The sequence below is a fragment of the Puma concolor genome, chromosome A2 (assembly GCF_028749965.1).
Source record: "Puma concolor isolate L17-30 chromosome A2, mPumCon1.1.hap2, whole genome shotgun sequence".
In the NCBI taxonomy this organism is placed as follows: domain Eukaryota; kingdom Metazoa; phylum Chordata; class Mammalia; order Carnivora; family Felidae; genus Puma; species Puma concolor.
The window spans coordinates 636,610-662,860 of record NC_141668.1 but is presented as its reverse complement, the minus strand read 5'-3'; the positions used below and the strand labels follow the sequence as shown (position 1 = coordinate 662,860).

Genomic DNA, 26,251 nt, shown 5'->3' with positions numbered 1-26,251 from the left:
TACATGGCAGCTGATGCCCTCGACCTGATACTGTCACTGAAGGCATTACCAGACCATGCCCCTCAACAGACAATTAGATAACTGGAAGCCCAAGAGGCCAGGTGAACCTATCATCTCCTACCTCCACCTTTTCCTATTTTCTTACTCCCACCCCTGTCATCAGCATCGCCATCATTACCATCATCAGCATCAACGTTATCACCATCACCACCATCATCATGGCCATCATGGTTGTCACCATCATCATTGTCATCATCATCATCATCACCACCATCATTAATTTCACCATCACCATCCTTACCACAATCATCACCATCATCACCACTATCATGGCCATCATTATCGTCACCATCATCATTATCATCATCACCACCACCATCACCACTATCATTATCACCATCCTTATCATCATCATCACATCATCATCATGCTCATATCACTGTCATCATCACCATCACTACCACGATCATAGCCATCATCATTGTCACGATCATCAGCATGGTCATCATCCACCATCATCAACATCAAGACGGCCATCATCATTGTCATTGTCGTCATCATTACCATCATAATCAGTTACTATGTGATTTATTAAATATCACCTGGGTGCCAGATTCTATGCTAGACCATTTATGCTCGTTATCACCAACCTTGAGACAAATAGTGTTATCTTCATTTTAGACATAAGGAAGTTGAAGTTCCAAGAGGTTAAGTAACTTGCTTAGGATAACATAGCTACTTAGAAAGGCTATTAAAGACAGGTAAAGACCTTGATTCCAGCACTAACTAGTTGTGTGATCATGAGCAGTTCCTAAACAGCCTTGGGCCTCCTCTCCTATCATGTGATGACACTAAGAGTTCCCATCTCAAAAAAGATTTATGAAGGGACACAGTGGCATCTCAACGGCCTCCATGATTTCCTCCTCTTCCCTGAGCCTGTCTTGATTCTCACTGATGTCACTTCTGTCTCTCCCCTCCTTACTCCTTACATCTCTTCTTGGTTCTTCTTTCATGTAACTTCCCTTCCTGCATCTCACATATAAGTCCTTTTTGTGCTGCTTTATCCCCCATTACACTGATGCTCACTGCAGGCATTTTTTGTTGTTAACAGTTTTACCTAACATTCACTGAGTGTCCAATATTTGCTGCATATGTACCCAACATCTTACTTGCAGTACCTCATCTCACCTTCATGCCAAGAAGATATTATTATACTCACTCTACACACAAGCAAATTTGGGCATAGAAAGAGTCAGTCCTTATGAGTCCCCGGGAGACTTGGTTCTCACGCTCATTACCATGTCCCTTATATGTCTCTGCCACAGACACTACCCTAAACATATGTGTCCAACAGCCTCCGGAAGATGCTCATTAAGAGCTGACTACATGCCAGGCATGTGCTAGACTTGGGCAGAAGATCTCTGATCTCCTGAGTCTAGAGCACAGATAGCCCACTGGTCATGTGCACTGAACTGCTCAGCCAGGGAACACATTTTCAGGCCTCGAACTTAGATCCTCTCCCTTGTTGCCCAGTTGTTGTCCCATTGCTTGATACATCTGTGTAGTGATAAAAGGACCTCCACAAAGCAAATATAGAACTCATCTCCTCACATTCAATAGCATACGTTTAAGTCACTGGCCTCTCATAATTTGGGTAATTCTACTGCCAAAGACCTTGTAGGTCCCAGATCTGGCCTTGTTATGCTGTATTGGGTCATGTTCTGGCCAACTGTTCATATTCCTGCTTTCCCTGCTACCCTATCCTATTTCTAGTTGACAAAATAACAGGCTTATAAGTAGACAGTTTAAGATACAACTGGAATTTTGTGGCTCAAGTGAAATAAAGCATATGAAATCCTCTATAAGTTGTAAAACACCATGCAGGTACTAGTAACAACTGGTAGCTTTCTTATAGTCTTCCTGTATCTTGAGCTAATATCCTTACTAATGAAAAACAGGATACTATCACTCAATTAGACTAGGGTTATTTACCTAAGACAGTTTTACATTATAATCTACAATTTGTTAAATGGCAAGTTAGTCATCTGCATTGATTTGTGTGTCCACAGAGAAATACCTTTTATGCTAATGATCCTCCCACTAACAAACCACAGAAGTAATAATGAGGAAACTGAACTCCTCCTCCATACCTTTGTCTTCGTTGCCCAAAGCACAGCTGGCATTTTAGTGCAGAGATCATGGAAATTTTAGGGCCAGAAGGTTTCTTAAAGATCACATGGCCCAGTGTTTCTCAACTCTGACTGCACATCAGAGTCACTTCACAGAGCTTAAAACAAGAAGAAAGGAAGAAAAGAAAGAAGGCTGATGCCCAGGCCCCACTCCCAAAGAGTCTGATTCAAGTCTGCCAGCCAATGCCTGAACACCAGTATTATTTCAAAGCTTCCAGGTATTTCTAATGGGCAACCAAAGCTGATAACCACTGATCTAGCCAAACTCCTCATTTTACAAGTGAGAAATCCAGCATCTTCAATGGAAAAGCAACTTGAACAGAGAAGGTCAAGAAAATGGCTGGTGGCCCAGGCTGGCCCCAAGGGTCCTGACTTCCAGTCACAGAGGTCATGACCACAGTGTGTATACAAAGGTACACATGCACACATGTGCACACACAGACATACGCACACAACAGATAAATCAATGGCATCAGGCTTCCAGATTGAGAAAATGAAACCATTAATCCAAAATAAACAGACAAAAATGTATACAGTTTGGGCCTAGTTGTTTTGTTTCTGTTTCTTTTCAGAGAATGAAGAAACAAAACACTAACTACTGATACATCTTCATTTCTGATAGAGAGGAGCCTACCAGTCTTGCTGAAACAGTGAGCACAAGCAGCTCAAGACCACCTCTACCCCCACCCCCACCCCCACTAACTTTGACCCAGTTCGGTCAGAAGGAGACATGTGACTCAGTGGGTTAAGTCTGAAGCTTGGCCTGAGCCAATCAAATTAACAGATGGAGTTGACAACTCAGGCAACTGGGCATATGAAAATGGCAACTGGCCCTCACCACTCTCCCCCATCACCCACAGTGGTCTTACTAATGCTGGGGTGAATTTCTGTTCCTTGAAACAAATAAGAAAAAACAAAATCCTACCAAAGTCATCAGAGTAGCCAAACAACATTTGTTCGTGCCACACAGCAAGTGTGAGAGAAACCTAGCCAAAGAAAAACATAAGGAATGGGGATTTTTCCTACCATCATAATGGGATCTGACTTGTTGGCAAATAGTAGAGTGAAAGGAGGAATTCCATTCCAACAACTGGAAAAAAAGAATATGTATTCTGTTTTGCCAGAAAACTAAGATTGACCAATAAGATCAGACCACTAAAAAGACAACTATGTGTTTTCCTAGTGGCTTATAAGATAATCTGCTTTTTATGTATTTACTTTTATTTCTTACATTTCTGCAGCTTTCCAGAATCTCAAATAACCTGACTGAGGAAACTTTCCGGGTGGGTGTCTGGGATAAGCCCTACCCTCCACTCTACGAGGAAGCAGGCAGGGTCCCCCAAAGGCCCACAAGAGGGTATTCATGGCAGCCTTCCTTACAACAGCCAGACACTGGGAACAACCTAAGCACAGCCCATTTCTCCATGGAACAGTACTCAGGAGCAAATGAACAAACATACGCCATGGGAGGTAAAGGATAACGCCAGTCACTGAGGTGGAGAGCAAACTCAATTACTGTGCCACCAACACCCCGCGATGCTGTAGGGACATACACAACCTTGAGTGCACATCTCAGGGAATTCAAGGAGTGAGCTGACATGCATCTTGGTGAGAGAACACAGAAGGCTGGCTGGGAGGGGGGGTGCGCAGGGGGGGCAGTGAGTCAGCATAGAAGGTTGGGGGGGTACGCAGGGGGGCGGTGAGTCAGCTCTTTCCCCAGTAAGCACCACCCCACCCCAGGGACTTTGTGAGGGTGGAGCACCAGCAGCCGCAGGACCCACCTGGCGACCAGAGCATCACCTCTCCTACCCTTGTTCATCTTTGTTGGAGTGAACCCTGAAGGACTTTAAAACCCTACTTGTCTTCAGTTCTGATAAGGCCAGTGCTTGTCTGGACCACAGCTGTGGGTGACTGCTACCTGAACACATCCATTAATCTTGTGCTAGTTCCAATCTCTTCACCATGTCAACCGCTCAAGCACTCAACCCTTGGCCTTGAACTGACCTGGCCTCTGCAAGAGCAGACTGCCTACTTCGGGGAGCTGGAGGCCTATCCAGACAAGACGCTAATGCCGAGAGCCCCTTGGATCACCGAGTTTCCCTCCTCATTCTCTCCTCTTCTTTCAGAGGATCAGTGTTTTTTAAGCAGAGATCTGAGAGTTTGTTTGTTTCCCAAAATGGAGGAAAGAACAGGAAAGCAAACTATCCTCCTGTCACACCTCACAGGGCCCTTTGATCAGAGGGAAGCCAAGGAACAGCTATTCTCCACTTTGAAAGATAAAGCTGGAGGCCTGCACAGCAGCCCACACCTTGTCCTTGCAGGTGAAGAAAGTCTCTATAGGACTGGGCCTTCACTCTCTCCCCCTGCTCCTACCCACAAAGCTCCTGGATCTGCCATCACGGTGATCCTTACGGGGTCTCACACGTGCACATTTACCTGCTTTTCAGTCTCTGAAATTTCTTCCAATTCTGAGAATAAGTCTGAACCCCCACTAACAACACAGATTTCGAGCCAAATGAATAAAGGGGGGAGGAGACCCTCTACAAATTGTTTTCTCTTATTTCTGAATGTAAAAGTAAAACCAAGAACCTCCCCAAATTGAGGGATACCCTGACCACAGGATTTCTCCGAGGTTTGGGTGTATGTATGAGACTCCTGATTCATTCTATCACTGAAATTCATTTTCAGGCAAACAGGGACACTCAGTTACAAGACAGCCCAAGTCTCCAGCGGGGGTTGCCTGGAACACAGTTATTCACGCTTCAGTGCTCATCTAACCCATAAATGACCATCTCCTCTTCTGCCGGCTTCATAAAGAGTTCACAAGAGGCACATAATGGTTGCCATGGATGTTAATAGGCATCTTAAAGGCACATGATGGTGGGCCACCATGATTCCATGCAGTTTTGAGAAGCAAATGGTAAGTTCAGTCAGAGGAAGAGAGGGCTGGGTCAGCTGTGGGTTCTAGATGGGATTCTGTCCCTGTGCCACTACATTTAACATCTAAGAGACCGACTTTGCCATCTGTTAAATGAGAACAAAAATACCTCAGGGAGAAAAAAAAATTGCTCAAAGATGTTACAAAAATCTAATGAGATAACATATGTGAAAACACTCAGAAGTATAAAACCCAATGCAAACTCCTATTATTTAATGCTATTTCAGTTACAAAAGAGACAAGCAGGGTATTCATCCAGCAGGAACATCTCACAAGCTCAAGCCCTGGTAACAAAGTAAGGCAGTTTCCAAAACAACCCCCAACCAAGCCTAATCGCATGAAGTCGGCTGCAGTGAAAACCACCAGAGTCAGAGTGTGACAGAGACCACTGGTCACCCACCCGTTAACCGATGCTTGACACACAGACCTGCCTCCGTGGAACCTGTGCTTCAAAAGTATTCACAGGTCAATGCTCCAGCAGGAGACGGCATCCCAGAAGTACCAAGGGCTCACCCCAGAGGCATGCCAGGGCCCTGAGAGATGAATGTCCACCTGTAGTGGCATCAAGCTGGCTGGAAAGCAGCCCCCCTGCCCTCCTCAGAGCAGCGTGTTGGACACTTGCCAACAACACCGCTGGCTTAACCACTGCAGTTCGGCCTAACAGTCTCCCATACGCTAAAAAAAAGTAAGTTTTTTTTTTTTTTAAATATGATCTTTAGGACTCAAGTTTAGTATAAAATTTTGCTTTAATGATAGTTTTTGGGCTTTTCAAAGTGGCACAACCACTGATACACATTATTCATCCAGGCTCTTGGTTGTGGCTGAAAATATCAATAGCTTCTGATCCCCAACACTAACTTCCTGTCTCCACCAATGCTTCCAGCAAAATGAATCAAAATTAAATCGGGATTTAGCAGATTTCTCTAAATATTGCAGCAATTCTTGACTCCGAGTCTTAGTAAGCGAGAAGCAACTGTGAAAATATGTTAAAACCTTAAAACCATTCCTGCCACAAACCAGTGCCCATTCTCTGAACAGACCCTCCCTGGAACAAGCTGCTTCCATGTGTGGTCACCCCCGTGGCTGGCATGCATGAGCCCACCCCTGGAATGGCACCCTGGAACTGAGCTGGCCCATGGGAGAGCAGGCAGGGGCCCCGCAATCAGATACAGATGCACACACCCATGTCATCTCTACTCCCGCAAGTGCTGCTGCAGAATGGGAAAAGGCAGGACATTCTGGATGGCTTTCTGGTCACCATGGCAACTGGGCTCTGGGAGAGGAAGAAGAGGAGGAAAGGCCTCCCAGCTCTGTGCGGTGATGGCTTCATAAACTGCAAAGCACATTCCCCAGACATGGGCATCTGAGAAGAGCACGGTTATATACTCAGATATTCAGGGCGGCTTGAAAGCAGCTAATGAAATTGCCATCTTGGCTTCAAGAGATAGCCCGAGCCATCCGACCGTCTAACAGCTGACAGTTTCGATGTGGAAAAGAATGAGCTATTGCTTTAAATATCAATTTTTAAAATCAGGTTGGCTGCAAGTATCATAAAAACAAACTGTTTTTAGCATTTGAAAGAAAAAGAAAAAACTGCAAAGCAAAAACTATTCCAATACAAACCTATTAGCATTTCTTGGTTCTGATATAATCAAATCTGCTTGGTTTGTCTCAATGAAGCACTGGACGATCCCGTACAATAGAACATCTCCTTCCTTCTATGCTGGTGGCATTCTTAGACACCAGGATCTAGAATGTGTAACACCAAAGTGACATCAGAGCATAGACAAATCAGCCAAGACTCGGGCCAGGAAGAAAGGCCAGGGTAGGTATGGGAGGCAGACACAGCTCCTCGGTCACCGTCTGCACAGAACACGGCAGTGTCACCCACTTACAGCTGACCATTCATCACAGCAAACCCTGAACCAAATGGAAGAGGCACAGTGCACCAAGAGACTCCATACATGGAATTTGCTCATCCATCAAAAAGGGGCGCCCGGGTGGCTCAGTCGGTTAGACGACCGACTCTTGGTTTTGGCTCAGGTCATGATCTCGCAGTTTTGTGAATCTGAGCCCCTCATTGGGCTCTGTGCTGGCGGTGTGGGGCCTGCTTGGGATTCTCTCTTCCTCTCTCTCTGCCCCTACCCCACTCACACTGTCTTTGTTTCTCTCAAAAATAAATAAACTTTTAAAAATTAAAAAAATAACTGATTAAACTTTCAGAACAATGATGGGAAAGATGGATCCTGGACCCTGCAGAAAACACTATCTACAACTGGCATTTCTAGTTAACTTTCCCCCAAGAAACACGCTGAGTGGTTCTGGGTTTAGATATGCCATGGGAAACAGCAAATGAGTTTCATCGAGTAGATAATTAATTGCCCCATCCCACCTTCAAAATTTTAGATTGGAGTTAATTCAATGAATTAGTATATGAATCCAGAAACTGGGGACTAAAGGAAAAACATTATTTTAAGAGTGTCTCAGCAAATGTGCACATCCACTGTCCTCAAAGTCAGGAATCCATCTGGGAAATGGGGCAATTCCTCTTGCATTCACTTCCACTGTGAGGAGAGGTGGACCTTCAAGATGGAGGTAAAAAGGCAAATCCACTGGGCAGGACGACATCTAAGAACAGTTAGGAAAGCAGGGTGCCGGGGCTCTGGGGAAAATGAGCTGCTTGGCTGGAGGAAGTGTCCTGTCAGAGAACGGTCCTAGAGAGAGGCCGGCTGAGCAAAGGCCAACCAGGTAGGATATTTAAACTGTACCCTATGCGGGCGCCTGGGTGGCTCAGTCGGTTGAGCCTCCGACTTTGGCTCAGGTCACAATCTCACCGTCTGTGGGTTCGAGCCCCGCATCGGGCTCTGTGCTGACAGCTCGAAGCCTGGAGCCTGCTTCGGATTCTGTGTCTCCCTCTCTCTCTGACCCTCCCCCATTCATGCTCTGTTTCTCTCTGTCTCAAAAATAAAAAATAAGCATTAAAAAAAAATTTTTTTTAATGAAATAAAAAATAAACTGGACCCTGTGGATGGGCAGCATCCTGAGGGCTTCACAGCAGGGCAGTGGTGAGTGCAACACGAAGCTGCAGCAGGCCACCTCTGTGCCCCTGGGAACGGGGCCAAGGAGCCATTCTAATATTAACGTGCAATTCCAAGGTACACTCAGCAGGGCCTATCTTGGTTCACAGTTAATTGACTCCAGCAGTGAGAACTAAAATACAGTCTAAGTGAGGGTCACGAGGCGGTCTGGCGGGGAAGAAGTCTGGGGATCAGAGACCTCAGAACCATAACATGCAGAAATACAACCTATAAGAGTCCACTTCCTTAGCATCCTGACTTGAGGGGAGAGGCAGCATGCCTAGGTTCTGAACCTACCTTTATCACCCCTGGGATTTGTATTACCGTTTATTCGGAACAAATATACTCATGTTGTTTCCCCATCATCAATTGTTTTGGTTATAAAGTCACACCCAATATGACTAAATTGGGATCACATCAGTGATGTTGTATATGTGGGCGTGCACGGGTATGCACACACATGTCCGTGAGTGTGTGCATGTGCACAAATGGAGCTGAATCAGTTTTAATTCATCATTAAAGTGAAGGCTCAAAAGTGCATTTATTTCCTGTTAATATGCCAAATTAAACTTTGCTTCACACTGTTTAACTCAGTAATTAATTTCCATTCCCTTTTAAGTTTGATTAATTGGAATTTAGAGCGCAACAAGCCTCCTGGTCACGCCAAGTGATGTAATCCCACATCTCTGGGCTGTGGGTCTGCGTGCGGGGTGCTCGCTGCCCCTCTGTGAGGACAAGGGGGCATGATCCTGCTCAGAGAGCAGCCCTGGACAATAAAAATTGTTTCAACAATTAATTCACCGAGCACAATACAAAGAGGGCGAGTGTGCTACTTGCCGGATCTTTCTCATGAGGAAGCGCCTGGCACATTCTGTGCCTATGGGCATGGCAAATGGTCTGGCAGGGCACACCACTGGTAAGCACCAGTGCCTCTGGGTGTGGTGATGGCGGCAGAGTGAAGGGATGTGGAGGAAGTTCTTTGCCTTTGATTCTATGTTTCCAAAGTGTTCGATTTTAATGCGAATATGTCTGTGCACTATTTGTAGAATTTATTTTCGAAGCAACACATGATGAACAAGAAAAGCAGAGGAAGACCCCAGTGACTAACACTTTCTCTTTTTTCCATATCCTGTTCCTTTTTTTTTTTTTTTTAATTTACGTATTCTCAAGTTAGCTAACGTACAATGTAGTCTTGGCTTCAGTAGATTCCTGTGATTCATCACATACATATAACACCCAGTGCCCATCACCTTAATGCCCATCACTCCTTTCCCAACCTCCCCAAACCCCCACCCCCTTCAACCCTCAGTTTGTTCTCTGTATTTAAGAGTCTCATGATTAACACTTTAGTTTTTTATACAATTAGACTTGGTACCATCTTCTTTTATCAAAATAATTCCAAAGTGGGCTAGGGTAACAATAACGCTCTATTTCTCACACTACGTGGTGGGCTCACTGGTGTGTACTTTCTTACACTCACATTATTTGAGCATATTGAACATTATGTATAAAGATTTTAGAACAAGAAAGACAATGTGCTCAAATGGAAGAATTTTAGAATCAGCTATGGTGTTATCTTTGGGGTAATTTTTTGTGCGTACTTTATTATTTATTTCCAGATCTTATAGGTTATAGTTAGGAAAAATAAAACTTCTTATCTTAAAAATCCATTTAATAGATGTGAGTAGAAGCAGTGAGAACTTATACACTATGACTTAGTACAAAATTATGCCTTCCTATTCCTTCCTTGATCTCTAACAATTTCCTTCATTCTGCCAACTATTACTGATGATTTCTGCATATCAGGTTAACATCCTAGCCCCAGAATACAAGGACATTCCCCAATCTCAGGAGCTTATGAGGAGTGGGTGAGCAAGGGCGCACACACTGCTGTTTAAGAAGAGAGGAGGAGCCGATTCTAAACCAACCAGGACTTCTGACAGAGGAGATTCTGGGTGTCACCACTGCAACATTCATGAAACGATATGTGTCAGCTAGAAAATTACAAATAGAGGACACATCTTTTATCTCTAATCAGTTTAATTTTTACAGGAGCTTCACACCATGACATCCTTGTCAAGCCCCCAGGAGTGCTTTAACCTGGCGCATGTCTCTGGAACACCAGGGCACTAGAAAGTTCCGGAGACCATCACCATGTAGCCTGAGAGATAATTTTGCTTTACATTTTATGGATAATATGTGTACGGTGGCTCCTAAAACATTTGGTTCTAATTTTCTACTCTCCAAACAGCTATGCAGCTTTACACCAACACACATAAGTGTCTGAGTTGTTAAATGTGCCAAATTTTCTATTAAGCAAAACGAAACAAACAAAATCTTTTTTTTTCGCACGCAAAAATCTTTGAAATCTCAAAGTGTCCTTTCTACACGTTTCTCAAAATGTAAATAGATTTAATAGCTCTGGTACCGTGAACCGCAGAAAGGGCGCTTACTGTCCACATACAACACTTGACGCCGTATCAGAAAGGGAGGATAGAATAGGTTTCGGCGTGTGGCACTGTCCCTCCCAGATCACAGCCCTGTAGCACCTTGACCCACAGAAAACAGGGGCAGATACGGCCGCAGCCGCAGCACAGAAACCGTTTTGGACGAGGACTCGCCTTCGGGCCGCACATCAAATGAAAGCTCCCCGGGGAAAAAAAAACATGAGCTTGGACAGGCAACCCTACTCTTCCCCTTCCCACCTCCACTCCTCAGGACTCAAAACAGACTCCAGCTCAGGGACAGAATACGGGAGGGCTGCCAGGAGGCACAGGCTGGCCCTGTAATGGGCAAGAAGAGTCACTTCTACCTATTTACACACTGCTCCCACGCCGCCCCCCTCCCCCAATAAGTGAACCACACTCATCACACCCCTTCTTGGGCATTCCCCCTTCCTGTGACTCCCCAAACTGTAACTACCAGCATCCATGCTTACACCAGTTTACAATCTGGTCACAAGATGTAGGTAGGGTCCCTAAGCAGGTTATAGAAGTGCCTTTCTGCGAAAAACACAGTCAGTTCCAAGTCCTGCCGGGTCAGCCCTAGCCCTGACCAAGATCAGCTACCCCAACAGGGAGGGAGTGTGAGTGAGGGTTCACAACCTCCCGTGTGCCAATCCTTGGCCAAGACAGAGGAAGTACCGGAAGGCAGCGAGTGAGTGAGGCCAGGCCGACAGGGAACAGGACAGGTGAGTGTCCAAGAGTACTTTGTGGGCGGGAACCTAATGGCAGAGGCAAGAAGGAGGGTGGCCAGGCAAAGAGTGGTCTGATTCCATAAATGGTCCCCATTCCACCAGCAATGCTCTCACAAATCCAGGGCGCTTTCCTGAAGACAATGAGCTGGGCTGACTCAGGGAAAGGCACAGGGAACAGCAGGAAAGGATCACTCATTCAATGGTTACCACTCATCTCCAAGATGTCGACTTCCACGTCAGAATGCAGATTGTCAGGAAATCAGTAAATACTTCCTACATGCACATGATAACTAGCAGAAGAAAGGTAGTACTTGAAGACTCCTCAAAAATCTTCAATCCAGAAGAGAAGTTGAAACACAAACCTCAGGGCGCCTGGGTGTTTCAGTCAGTTAAGCGTCTGACTTGGGCTTAGGTCATGATCTCCTAGTCCCTGGGCTCAAGCCCCACGTGGGGCTCTGTGTTGACAGCTCAGGGCCTGGAGCCCGCTTCTGATTCTGTGTCTCCCTCTCTCTGCCCCTCCCCCTCTCACACTCTGTCTCTCTCTCTCTCTCAAAAATAAGCACTAAAAGGGGCGCCTGGGTGGCGCAGTCGGTTAAGCGTCCGACTTCAGCCAGGTCACGATCTCGCGGTCCGGGAGTTCGAGCCCCGCGTCGGGCTCTGGGCTGATGGCTCGGAGCCTGGAGCCTGTTTCCGATTCTGTGTCTCCCTCTCTCTCTGCCCCTCCCCCGTTCATGCTCTGTCTCTCTCTGTCCCAAAAATAAATAAACGTTGAAAAAAAAAAATTTAAAAAAAAAAAAAAAGCACTAAAAAATTAAAAAATTAAATAAAAAATATAACACACAAACCTTGAAAAATACTCAAACATTGAGTGCCGTGAATAGGACAAACCATTTTTGGTGAGCAGTGGAAAGAAGGCAAGACCAGAGCACGAATGAGTGGGGAGGTGGGTAACTGGGGGAGGGGATGGGATCGGAGCAGTGCAGAGACGACAGAGAAATGAACAAGACAAAGGGAGGTCACCTTAAAGTTGGAGCCACCTGGTAAGGGACCTCAAATGCTCATGCTGGCTTCAGGAGTCTAACCTCATTCCATGGGAAGAGGGGCAGTTGAAGGTCTCAGGCTAGGAGATGACAGCTGCAGGGTGAGAGTAGGAAGGAGAGCAAGGCAGGCCACCCAGTCAGAGGAGAATGAGGCAAACGAGGGGCACAGGCCACCGTGGGGATGGAAACCAGACCAACAGAAGACACTGCAGAGGAGAGCTGGCAGGAACAGGGGTTTCCATGCACAAGGTTCCCCAAGACTGGGGCGCACAAACAAGAAGGATGACTTAGAAAAGCACTCAAATAATTCTGGCCATTCAAGAAAAAACTGGTAAGTGTTCCAGAAGTGCCATCTTACGGGAAAGATATTCCATCAATCTAGAACAGGTAATAGAAAAGAGAGTTTATGTGCAGCCATACAAGTAGCCTAACTATCAGGAGAACAGATTTCTAAATTCTGTTTTCAGTGGATTTGTGGATTCTTTTTTCAGTGGTCAAGTGTTTTCCTAAATGGAAAACAACCAATATCAGATATTCTGTCCTAAAAATAAGTTCCAAAGGTGTAATAATCAACTACTTTTTACATATGTAAAGAAAAAACGAAAGCAGAATTATAAAGATTTCTTAAAGATGATGCTTATGTCGGGAAGTGAGATGTTCACTTTCACGCATGCCATGGGGGCGCGAATTAAGGCCACGTTGCAGAAATTGGTTTTCCAGCACGTCACATGCCTCAAAAGTCCCACAGCCCATGCTCCACTAATCTGATTTGTAAGAATATTTTATAGGAAAGTGATACAAAATACTAAATAAAACTTCAAGCACAAAGCTCTTTTCTGTTATGACATTTATATTCACTTAAACAATAGTGAACATAACTTAAATATTTAAAAAAAAGATAGAAATGCTTTTACAAGGTTATGTTATACTCACATTTTGAACATCAGGGAGAGGTTGAAGAGGAAGTCTGCAAATGGTTTTAGGAGCATCAGAAAATGCAGGCGGTTGAATGCTACCTGAAAACTCAAGACACATAGCTGCAGACAGACTATGAAGACATTTGCACAAAATGGGGAGAGGGGAAAGCCACAGGCAGCACTGCTACACCACTAACAGAGACCACCGTGAGCGGTGCCTGCTATTTTCCGGCTATTTTCCATTTTTCACATCTCTGACATGAGCAGATGCCCATTAAAGGATGAGAAGTGAGACAGGGAGACTAACAAGGCCCAAAAGGAGGAAGGGGAGGACACAAGTCCAGGAGAGGCACGAAAGTGTGGGGTGAGCCTCAGGAGAGGCACCGAAGCTGAGCCTGTCAGAGCTGGGGCCCACCAACCGAGAGAGCACACGGGGGAAGAAGTGCAAGTTCACGTCCTCCGCTTGGAGAAGGTGGGAAAACAGAAAGAGGCGGTAAAACAGCAGCAAAGTCACTCTGCCTGTTCTGCTCTCTGGCCAGTCGGCTAAGTCTAAATCACACTGTGATGACGGCTCAGTCGACCCATGCCAACACCGGATTTTCCTGCAGGTCTGCAGGTCTGCTGCAAGGGATGGAGCCCTCCCTCTGGGACCCGGCAAGACGAGTCTCCTGAGACATCACAGGCTGTGGCAAAAGTAACAGCCATGTGTGTAGTGGCTGCACCACCAGCACTCACTGTTCACTCCCTACAGGGAACCACGGAAGGGCGCTCCTCCCTAGAGGGGACCACGGAAGGGCGCTCCTCCCTAGAGGGGACCACGGAAGGGCGCTCCTCCCTAGAGGGGACCACGGAAGGGCGCTCCTCCCTAGAGGGGACCACGGAAGGGCGCTCCTCCCTAGAGGGGACCACGGAAGGGCGCTCCTCCCTAGAGGGGACCACGGAAGGGCGCTCCTCCCTAGAGGGGACCACGGAAGGGCGCTCCTCCCTAGAGGGGACCACGGAACGGTGCTCCTCCCTAGAGGGAACCACGGAAGGGCGCTCCTCCCTAGAGGGGACCACGGAACAGTGCTCCTCCCTAGAGGGAACCACGGAAGGGCGCTCCTCCCTAGAGGGGACCACGGAAGGGCGCTCCTCCCTAGAGGGGACCACGGAAGGGTGCTCCTCCCCCAAGCCGAAGCTCTACCGTGGCGGGAACACACCAGCTTCCCCAGGTCCCTTCTCCGTGGAAGGAGCGGATCATCATTAAGAACTGAGGACACAGCAGGAGAACCACGCTTCCTGAAAGAAATTACTTCGCTGACCCCAGGCAAATGCCCCACTATGTGGGCACACAACAAATTAGTATAACTTTCCCCCTGAGCTTCAGAAATTTGTCAAGGCAACAAGCGTCTCCCAGTGGGTCCAGTGCAGCCTGGGTCACTGAAAGCTGTCCTCTGCAATTAGAGGGTTACCCAAAAGTGAAGAGTTTTAGAATATTCAAATCCTAAATTTCTTCCTGGTTTCTTGAAGTCTCCTGGTTTGCCTCATTTGCCTTCCTGGCCAGCTAGCTCAGTGAGGGCCCGCAGTGGAAACATACCTGACGAGTGAATGGATAAAAGAAAACATGAATGGCCACCAGTTGTCATTCCCACAACACTGGGAGTCTTCACAAGAGACGTCAGCCGCAGCCTTGAACACAAGCGCTGGCACACAACTCTCACACATTACCTCCCAAAAGCGTGCTTCCAGAATCGTCCAAGGAAAGCAAGTGAATGTCATCGGTGAAGATCAAAACCCACAAATGTGGCCTCTATACCTTGCTGATAAAATGATCTTTTTTTTTAAATTTTTTTTTAATGTTTATTTTTGAGAGAGAGAGAGACAGACAGAGCATGAGTGGGGGAGGGGCAGAGAGAGGGAGACACAGAATCCAAAGCAGGCTCCAGGCTCTGAGCTGTCGGCACAGAGCCCGATGCGGGGCTCAAACTCACAGACCGCGAGATCATGCCCTGAGTTGAAGTCAGACGCTCAACTGCCTGAGCCACCCAGGCGCCCCAAAATGACCTTTAAAAGGCCACGTTCCTCAACATCTTTATCCGGAATTTCTAACACCATGAAGTTGTGATTTATCCAGACAGAACTATCATCAAGTCTGCCTCCTCGGAGTCTGGAAGCCCAGTCAGGATGAGCAAAGAACCACTACTTCAGTAACCCCACAGGGCTGCCTCGTTACCCAGATAGCATGGTCAAAACAGGAGCACCACCTCCCAGAACAAGTAGTGAAGGGGCGCCTGGGGGGCTCAGTTGGTTGAGTGTCCAACATCGGCTCAGGTCATGACCTCACTGTTCCTGAGTTTGAGCCCTGCGTCAGACTCTGTGCTGACAGTGCAGAACTTGCTTGGGATTCTCTCTCCCTCCCTCTCTCTCTCTCTGCCCCTCCCCTGCTCACTCACTCTGTCTCTCTCTCAAAGTAAACATAAAAAAACAAAAAAACAAAAAAAGTAGTGAAAAGGGTTATCATGAAGCTGATTTTTAAAAAAAATTCTATGGAAACCCTGTTAAGCTCCCTGAAATGAGCCTTAGGAGCTGGGAGATCCTAAACACCAAGCGTGTCTTCCCAGTGAAGCAGCGCCTTCCCCACAGAGCCAGATGCAGCCAGGTCTCCTCAGCCAGAAAACCTCCTTGGCCGGAGGCCTCGGCTGTCCGGTTCCCACAGAGGCCAGGGGCCCCAGGGTGTCCGGATCCCACAGGCTTTCCCAGGCTCTCCGGGTGGTCACAACTCATATGGCATAGGTTTCACTGCTACTACCTCATCTCTTTTCAAATACACTGTACTTTTTCATCATCTCCCACTTGTCAAATTAAAGCTTCTTCTTTTTCTTTTCTTTTTTTTTTTTAGAGCAATAAAACAGAAGAGCTCAGTCTATCAGATTTTCCACAGCATGCTGGGCACCCCAGTAGATCACGACCTGCAGTTGACAGGCCCAGCTTGTGATCACTAAACACGAAAATGAAAATAAAAAACTGTTCTGAGCACTTCCAACAAAAATATTTATTTGGTCTGCTCCCTTCACACCTCAAGAAAGTCTCGGAAGGAAAAGAAGGACAGAAGGAAGGAGGGGAAGAGAAGATGGAGGGAAAGAGAAGAGGGAGGGAGGGAGGTTCCTTCACATGCTCGTGGCTCAGAGCCCTGGCCCACTGAGGGCCAGCAGCAGCACCCCAGGAAGGGCCAACACGAGAAAGAAGCGGGGGTATGCGGCCTGAGAACTGACCCCAGCTGACCTCTCCCCCAGATTCAGCCTCAGCCCCACTCTACACACAGTGGGGCCCACTGAGGCTCTTTGTCCACTGACAGATACTGTTTACTGGAGCTAGAACACCGTCCTGGAGACGCGGGGTGCTGCCCCCTCCCCGCAGGGCCCCCCCGCCAAGCGTCAATCTCTGGATTTGTGGGGCTATTCTGTGTGCCGGTTCTTGTCCAGGTCCCTGCTCAGTACTACCCCACCCCACCTGAGACACCTGACATTCCTACCTCGAAGCTTCCATGTGAAGCCAGAACAGGGGTCTCATGAATCATCAGGGATACCCCCCGTGGGAGCTGAGGGCCAGCACCTGACTCAGCAGGCCTGAACCTCTGAAAGGTCTGCCTTTCAAAATCAGCTCAGCAGACTCTGAAATGTCTTTATTACGTAAGTTTTATTACAAAAGTAACACAAGATTGCTTTTTTTAAAGATTGCTTTAATACATAAAGCAATACAAAGATCTTGAAACACAAGTTAATCTCCCCCATATATACCCTCCCCAAATTGCCCCTAGTTTCCCCAAAAGACACATTCTTCCTTCTGGTCATCTGCTGGGGGTGGGAGGGGGGGAGCATTCCCAGAAAACAGAATCATATTATAACCACTACCCTGCAACTTACTTTTTCTATTTATCACACAAGGGACATTTTTCCTGGTCAGGAAACAGACAGACACTTAACTCATTTTTTAAGTATCTATGTAATATTCCATACTATAGACCCAGCATAAGTTATGAAACTTCCCGTATCAGTGTATCAGTGGATTTACAGGTGTTACAGGTTTTGCCAGTATAAATAATGTGGCATACCCTCCCTTTTATATACGTGAATCCCCAAAACAAATCAAGTTATCAGTACATTTTTCATATAATAGATATTGCCAGATTACATTCCAAAAGGCTGTAACCAACTCATGTGCTTACTAGCAAAGTGCATCTGGGCCCATCTCCCTGAGCCCTCACCAGTGCCGGGTATCATTCATCATGTGAATGTTTGGCAATCTGCAGGTAAGCTTTATATTCACATTTCCCCTAAGTAGTACTGAGGGTAAACACATTTTCATACAGTAAGTGGGCCATCTTCTTTCCTCCTCTGCAAACTACTATTCACATCTTTGCCTGTTTTCCTATTCAATCTTTGCATTTTTCTTATAGGGTGTAGGGGCTCTTCATAATTCAGAATAAGAACCTCCGGTCCACTGACATGTTGCTAAATGGTTCTCCCAGTTTGGTTATCTTGTTTTTAATTGTGATGTTAAATAACATGACTAATAACATAAAATGTGGCATCGAAACCATTTCTAAGTGCACAGTTCCGCAACACTGAGCATGTTGACACTGTTGTGCAACCATCACCACTATCATCTCCAGAACTTTCCATCTTCCCAAACCGAAACTCTGTCCCCATTAGACCCTAACTCCCCATCCCCCTTCCCCAGAGCCCAGCGCCTACCCTCTCCTCTCTGTCTCTATGGATCTGGCGGCTCCAGGGACCTCATAGAAGTAGAATCACAGGGCAGTTGTCCTTCTGTGACTGGCTTTGCTCACATAATGAGCATCATGTCCTTCGGGTTCGGCCATCCTGTAGCAGGTGTCAGGATTTCCCTCCTTTCCAAGGCGGAATGATTCTCTGTTGTACATCTATACTACATTTGTTCATTCATACATCTGGCGATGGACATTTGAGTCGTTTCTACCACCTGACTTCTGTGAATGAGGCTGCCGTGAACATGGGTGTGCAAATATCTGTTTGAGTCCCTGCTTTCCATTCTTTGAGGTATTCTTTTGAGATTGCTAGATCATATGGTAAGTCTGTGTTTAATTTTTTGAGGAACCTGGCAGCTGCACCATTGTACATTCCCACCAATGATGCCCTAGGGGTCCATTTCCCCACATCCTCACCAACACTTGATATTTTCTGCTTTTGTTTTTTTACAGTAGCCATCTTCAGATGTGTGAGCTGGTAAGTATGTTTATCTTTTGACATTTTTTTTAATGTTTATTTATTTTTGACAGAGAGAGAGAGAGAGCATGAGCAGGGGAGGGGCAGAGAGAGAGGGAGACACGGAATCCGAAGCAGGCTCCAGGCTCTGAGCTGCCAGCACAGAGCCCGATGCGGGGCTCGAACTCACGGACCATGAGATCATGACCCGAGCTGAGGTCAGACTCTCAACCGACTGAGCCACCCAGGAGCCCCATTGACTTTCTTTATAAAGTACATTATCCCATGCAAAAATTTTAATTTTAATTGTGATTTCAAAGATCTATTGGACACTTTGAAAATATATATAAGGTTAATAGGTATATATATTTCTCTCTCCATTCTAAGAAAAGGAAAGGGAGGGGAAAGAAAAGAGAAGAAACCTGTGTCTGACCACAGAACATTCTAGACTCCCCAAAGGGGCCTGCCCTCTGTATCCTTACAGGGCTGCTGGGCCTCCTTGCCCCACTCGCCTGTAGGGTGAATGAAGTGGCAACCACAGACCCAGACAGTATGTTTTCTTTACTAACTCCCCATCAGCTACTCATAGCACACAATTTTGTGAGACTGGATGATGCCTGCTTTGCTATTTCGTAGACTTTAGCTGTATTAGAAAAAATATCAAATATTGTCTGTCTCCATAAATCAAAGCCTGCATATATATTTACATTTAAATTGCTTTCTTTTTCCAAAGAACTCAAAGCTGTTATCTTACATAATGTTAATACGAGTCCCTGCCAGGAAGGCAAGTTGAGGTTAGGGAAGGAAAACCCCCACGACAGTTATGATTCCAGGCCTGCTTTTTGTCAAGGACAAAGGAGAGTGAACGGAACTATAGTTTCCATTGTGCTGCTGCCGCTTACATCCCCAATTTAATTAAACATGCACATACCTATTTTCTTTACAGTCAAACTTCACTGAAGGCAGGTGACACATTTTTACAAGTAAGATTATTTTTTAAAATCTGCTTCCTGGGGCACCCGCGTGGCTCAGTTGGTTAAGCGTCCGACTTCAGCTCAGGTCATGATCTCACAGCTTGTGAGTTTGAGCCCTGCGTTGGGCTCTGTGCTGACAGCTCAGAACCTGGAGCCTGCTTTGGATTCTGTGTCTCCCTCTTCCTCTGCCCTTCTCCCGCTCATGCTCTGACTCTCTCTCTCAAAAATACGTAAATGTTAAAAAAAAAAAAAAACCTGCTTCCAAATAAAAGCTTCACGGGGTACAATCACAAGCAGCCTGGGAGGGGAGGGCAAGGGAGAGGCCTGACTGTGTATAAGAGTTGGAGGCGCTCAAGCTGGCAGGGCCACACGGCTGAACACTCTACATCCCGCCATCATGGAGGTTCTAATGTACTCTCCCCCAGCCTAAGTCACCATTATCACAGTCCGCACAGAACTTCCCCCAATCCCCGAAAACACACACACACAAAACAAACTATCCGGGGTTGTCAGCAATTTGTCCCCATGGCACATGAGCTAGCAGGACACAAGTGTGATTGTTCCCAGCCCTGAAATCCCAGATCTGGTCCACAGCACTGTTCACTCCAAGGGACACTCAAAGCACCTGGTTTTTGACTTTCAGACCCTCAAATGTGTCCCGTGTGGGCCCCGCAAGGACCAACTGAGCTCAGGGGTGGTCAGGCACAAGGCACCTTTTACTGGTGGAGGGCTTCCAAGGTCTAGGTCCTCTGTGAGCCAGGTTCCACCCGCAGACACCCGCGTTTGCACAGAGAACAGGGGCAGTCAGAGACGTCTGTGGCAGGCTCCAGGCAAGAACAAAATCCACACCCAAAACACACTCCCTGAACTACCTGGAGAGACCAGGAGCAGTAGGCAAACAGGCGCGCCCCTCACATGGGCCCTCCCACAGCTCCCCGGGCCCACCTGCAGACTCCGTGTGGCTCCAGGAGAAGCAGTACAGGGCAGAGCCCCTGTGCAGGTGTTGTACCCTAAGCCCTCCCTTAGTGCTTGAAGGCCACGACCCAATGGCACACTGCCCCAGATCTGCCGCCATCACACAGCACACAGGCCTCTCCTGAGCAGGGCAGATGTGGTGGAGGGAAGCTCACGTTCCCAACCCTCCAGACCCAGCCACTGGCAGGGCTCAGAGCTCTACCCGGAAACACAAAGCACCAGACATCTCTTCTCTTCCTGATGAGAACAAAACAGGTGGTCTAAAGGATGAACGGCTTCCTGCTGACGGAGCAAAACTAGGCTGAGGGATGTGGCAGTTCCAGCCGGAGTCGGGGCACCTGATTCCATCACCTACTCTTGTAAAGCTGCTGGTGAGCAGCCGTAAATCCTGGGTACAGATGCAGATGTAGACGCAGACACACACACGTGCATATAAACAATGTGTTCCACTTCCGTTAGGTTTCCATTAACTTTTTAATCACGCCCAGAGAAGTTTCAGCTCCACAACTCTCTTCGCGAGCATCAAAGAAAATGAACCTCGCCCAGAATGTTCCCTCCACATGGTGAGCCCCGTCCGCGGTTAGCAGGGTAGAGAGGCAAGCCCACACCCACAGCCGCATGTCGGCTGGGACTCGCACACTTACCATTCACGCAGGTCTCAGACGGTCTGCAGAGGCCATCCTCGAACAAACAGCCTGGGGAGGAAAGACAAAAGAGAAATGAGTCAGCGCTACAAAGAACAGTGCGGCTATCCAGGGCCATTACATCCACCAACTCCCGAGTCTCGAAGAAACGACGCGGACACACGCAGGCTCTTTGGATCTGACTTTGCTGAGATAATGCAGATGCTGGAAAGCAGCAGGATACACAAAAGAGAACGGCAGGTTAGGAAGAGATTATTAACTATGAGGGGATCCACCCCCTGGGTCACTGTACAGTCTCTGATTGTTAATTTGCTCACTGGGGAACTGCTGTAAAATCCACAGAGTTGAAGCATCCCCTGAAACAAATACGGGTTGAGGAAGGCACAAAAACAGGACTGGAGAAGCTACGAAAGCAGCTTCTGTTCTAGAAGCAGAGGAGCAGCATCTAACAGGGGACAGCGCTGCCATGAATTCACAAGAATAAGCAGTTTCACTGTGCCCTCACAACAATTCAAGAGAGAGATATTACAGTCCCCGCGCTCCCTGGGAGAAGCCCACGGGCAGGCCCGGAGCACAAACCCAGGGAGATGCCCCTCAGTCAGCCACCTGGGCCTCAACTCAAAGCAAAGGGTCTGCTTTCCTGAAGCAACATATAATCTCATGACAAATATCACGTGCTGTCTTTGTCTGGTTGGAACACACATCGCTGCCCACTTCATCCACGAACTGACCGCGTGCTGCTGTCTGTCTGTTACTGCGCCCCTGTTCCCCACTCCCCCTGGCTCTGCCCCCTGGGGCCTCTCGTTCACAGGCCCTCCCCACTGAGTACCCGCAGCAGGCCCTGTGAGGCGGGAAAGGTACAACAGCCTGGAAGGAAAACTGCCAAGAACCATCCAAAAGACGGTTAGCCAGCACTGAGAGTTAGCGAGACCTGCATCCAGTCTTGTTCCCCCAGAAGGAGTGACCCTGAGAAAGGCAACGGGCCCATCCAGTCTCGGTCTCATGAGCAGGACAATCAGGCTGCCTGATCTTTAAGACTCAAGTCCAGCCACCCAGGAGATGGTCTCTGCCGGAAGAACAGATGCAAACCACCCAGGGTCTCTCAAGGAGCCCGGGCAGTCTGGTCGCCCCTCCCACTGCCCCAGATGCTCAGAGGGCCACATGCTCCCTTCTCTGTGCCCAGGACCATCCCAGCGCATTGCCAGTGCCACAGAAGACCGTGGAGGAGCTGCCCCATGCTCAGGCCCACCACTCACTCACATTAACAACCCTGTTTGTCACATGGAACTTGCAGATGACAGACTGTGAGGAAAGGCAGCAGGAAGAAGCCTTTCCCCACTTCCTGTGCTGCTCTAATCACAGCTGACAATTAGACTCAATTGGAAGGAGAAACGCACCGCAATTAACACTTGAATCCTGACCCTCAACAACCTGCTATCTGCGTGTGCCTCATTCCATCCTTTACAGGGAACTGGTTAAAAAATGCAGCAGAGAGACTTCTACCAGCAGTATTTCAAGTTGTTTATCAGCAGAGCTGCAAGCGTTACGCATACTCCACCCCACCATGCAATATGCTAATTTATTTGTGTTGTTATCTGCTCTAAAATTAAGAAAGGCCATATTTCATTTTAAGTGTCAGCCACCTACTAACGCTAATTACGACCATAAATCGTAGAAAGAAAAAGACATCTGTGTGAGACACTTGGCCCCGCCCCGTGCTCTCCATCCGACACACTTCCTTCTCCAGCGGCACCCACCTCCCTCTCCCTTGGCAGGCTGGGCACGGCTCCAAAGTCGATTTGTTCACACAGCAATCTCACAGTCGAGCTCGTGAATGGCCTCAAGACCAGGTGCGACTCCAAAGCCAGGCAGTTAAACCCGTGAAGCGGGCCCGTGAAGCAGTCCATCTTGGTGCCCAGAGCTTACAGCCGGAATCGCTCAGCTCTGATGGTGGTATCCCCCCTCTCCATGAAAACAAAGGCGGCATTTCCAAAATGCTCAAACTGCTCCCTCGGCTGACCACCCAGAGACCAGCTGTGAAGGTGGGAACACCCCTTATGCATCTATCCACAGATTTCCCTCCAGCTTCAGAACACACACGCACGCTGACAGATACACACACAGGCAGACACATCACACACACTCACAATACACTCACAGATGTGCGTACCAAATCTTTCTAGTCCTAATTCTGCTTCGCCTTTATTTTCTCAGAATACTGCGCAAGATTGCGTCACCACCTTGATGCCTCTTTTTCTTTGCCTATTCAAACAGAAAAAGATCCAGCAATTCTGCAGAGCCAGGCCAGCTCTGCCTCCCCTCATTCCTGAGACATTTAGAAAGGGTTTTGTATTTTGTGGTGGGAAGAGCCCACACGAGCAGGATTCCCACGCCCTGGCCGGTTAACTGCCGACCCACAGCTGCACGAATCCCCAGTGCAGCCCTTCCGCTCGGAGGGTGTCCCCTCCAGACTGGGATGCTGCTGTAGAGGGCAGAGTGGCCTGAAAATCGAAGGCCCCAGCCCAGCAATCCGCATCACCAGTATTCCGCCCACCCACAGGCAAGCTGACTACCCTCCAGGGTCTGCTCTTTCCCAAGCTCCCTCCCTCCCACAGGTGTTTGCAGAGGCACTGACATGGCTGCCAGTGCACACTAGCAGAACAGGAGAGGTTCTGTGACCGAATGTAAGAAAAAGAAAAAAGTAAAACGAATTCTCTCACCAAACAATAAAACAGGTTGTCTCTCAGATGGACCATATGAACAGAGGCAGTGACTGTATCTTGTACAAAGCCACTGGAACATGCTTAGAACCCAAGTATTCTCAGGAAATCTTAACACTGAGAGCTGACGGGGAGCCTGGGGGGCTCAGTCGGTTAAGCGTCCAACTTTGGCTCAGGTCATGATCTCACGGTTTGTGAGTTCGAGCCCCACGTCAGGCTCTGTGCTGACAGCTCAGAGCCTGGAGCCTGCTTCAGATCCTGTGTCTCCTTCTCTCTCTACCCCTCCCTGCTCGCACTCTGTCTCTCTCTCTCTCAAAAATAAATAAACATTAAAAAAAATTTTTTTTAAAAACTGAGAGCTGATAATGCTACTAAGCCAAGAAAGATTTAGTATGACAGCCAAATAAAATGATGACAAACTCCAGCTGGCACGAGAATTCTACTTAAATGCACGTTAATAACTAGTATAACAAGTACGTTATCTCTTCGCAAAGGCAATCTTTCACAAACAACGAAGTCTTCTCATACATAGTTCTCTTACTTGATCGCTCCCCCTTCTCACTGAGCACTCCCAAAGCAAACGACAATACAATGTAATGACTCTCCCAGTTGCCTACTGCAATGCCTACTCCCATTTTGCAAAAAAAGGAAACCCGGACTCGAGAAGGTTAAGAATATGCCCACAGCCTGACTCAAAGCAGGGTCTGTCTCCCCCCCACACACGTGCTTTCTCCACTACTGCGAGCTGTTCCAAGTAAGAGGGTGGGTTTGTGTCCACACAAGCGTTCACCAGGGCAGACACAGGCACATCACACCACTGGGACCTTACTTGGTGGAGCCCTCTGTCCAGATCCCAGCCCGCAACTCTCATTCCTTCTCCTACCTCCACCTGCAACCTTTGCTCTTCTGGGGGCCTGGAACACACCCAAGGAAAGAAAAAGGCAAATCTCTGCCAGCATCTGGCCGGTGACCGCACACACGTGCACCCTTGGCGGGAAGCAGAGCCCCTGCTCCTGCTCACCGCTTCTCCTTTTACCGTATAGCTCCTCCTAAGGCAGTACCACTGGGCTCCTGCTTGCCCGTGGCTCTGCTCCTGGCCTCCACACCCTGTCTCAGCTCCCTGGAGCTTTGCAGAGCGGCTCCCACCCCGGCAGGAAGCGATGGGAGGCCTCACAGAGCAGGCAGATGGTGACACCCGGACTCAGGTGCCTTCAGCCACAAGCAGAAACGAAGGATATGGGCAAAGCGTGTCTGTCCCGGGGCCCATCCTGCCAACAGTTACCAGGAGCACCACCCCAGAGGTAGTCAACCTGAGGCGTGTCTCAGAGCAGACACTGAAGTAGATAAACAGTGGCAGACAGGTCCAGGCACAGGGCACACCCCCTGGCTGCACCTCAGGGGTTCCCAGGAGTGGACAGACATCATTTATTTTGTTGGGTTTTGATTTTGGTCTTGATTTGGTGTATACATTGTTTGTTCTCCACTAACCCAGCCCATTTTCTCTGGGAGCTGATTCTTGGCTCTCAGACATCTAAATAGCAGTAATCTAAAAGCTGCAAGACGGTGCGTGTGTGTGGTGATTTGTACAGGAAGGCTCATGTTTAAGCCAAGGTGAGCCCTTGGAACCAGGCAATGAACAGATCTGACTATCTCAGTGCAGCGGGAAAGCCTTCCCAGCTGCAGAACCAGAAGGATATTGGGTGACCCTTTGTGGCAGGTTCTGGGCTGCAGTCTCCACCACAGCAGATGCCAGGTGAGGGAGGACAGCTCTCGGTTCACAGTGGTCCCCAGTAAAACCTCAGACCTGGAGATGGGCACAAACACCCTTTTTCAGCTCCATTTCACTCCCCACAGGTGGACTTTCACAGTTTCTATTCTTTCTGTTCCTGTTCGTCCTCTGCCAGGAGTCCCCAGCTCCCCCAAGAGTCCCTGGAGCACAGCACTCAGTAAATTGGGTGATTTAATGCATGAAGAATCACTTCGGGGCGTGCAGGGCTGAGAAACCGAGTAAGAACTCTCCACTGCCCCAGCTCCCAAATGTGAGGAGTCCACACCTCAGCAACATTCTCTTGGTTCAAATACTCCCCGTACTGGAAAAGTGGCATAAAACACAGTGAACGGCTACAGGTATTTGGTAATCAATATATTCACCCTCATTAAGTGAAGGCAGAGCGCCCTGAGAGCATGCAGGGAGGCACCGTGCCCTGTCCTGGACCAGGGCCTGGTGGGCCTGGCCCACTCGCTAGGCAGCAGGAGGTGTCCTCCCACGAGCAGACAGAGGTCCAGGGGAGTGGCAGCTGGGTGCACACATACGGTGGCAGTTCTCTCTCCTCCACCGTGACCTCCGGAATCTCCAGGT

The 26,251-nt window shown here is 47.9% G+C and overlaps 1 protein-coding gene and 1 long non-coding RNA gene across 2 annotated transcripts in view; both read right to left on the bottom strand.

Annotated features, from left to right (window-relative positions):
* Positions 1-26,251, bottom strand: part of PTPRN2 (protein tyrosine phosphatase receptor type N2) — an 806,499-nt gene that overhangs the window by 695,052 nt on the left and 85,196 nt on the right. Inside the window, exon 3 of the mRNA XM_086680696.1 lies at positions 21,173-21,223. Within this exon, the coding sequence (XP_086536822.1) occupies positions 21,173-21,223 (51 nt within the window). The remainder of the gene's footprint in view (positions 1-21,172; positions 21,224-26,251) is intronic.
* Positions 5,855-9,458, bottom strand: LOC147582903 (uncharacterized). Its single transcript, XR_015243517.1, has 2 exons — positions 6,751-9,458; positions 5,855-6,100 (listed from the first exon to the last, which is right to left on the bottom strand). It is a non-coding gene; the product is annotated as an uncharacterized LOC147582903 (long non-coding RNA).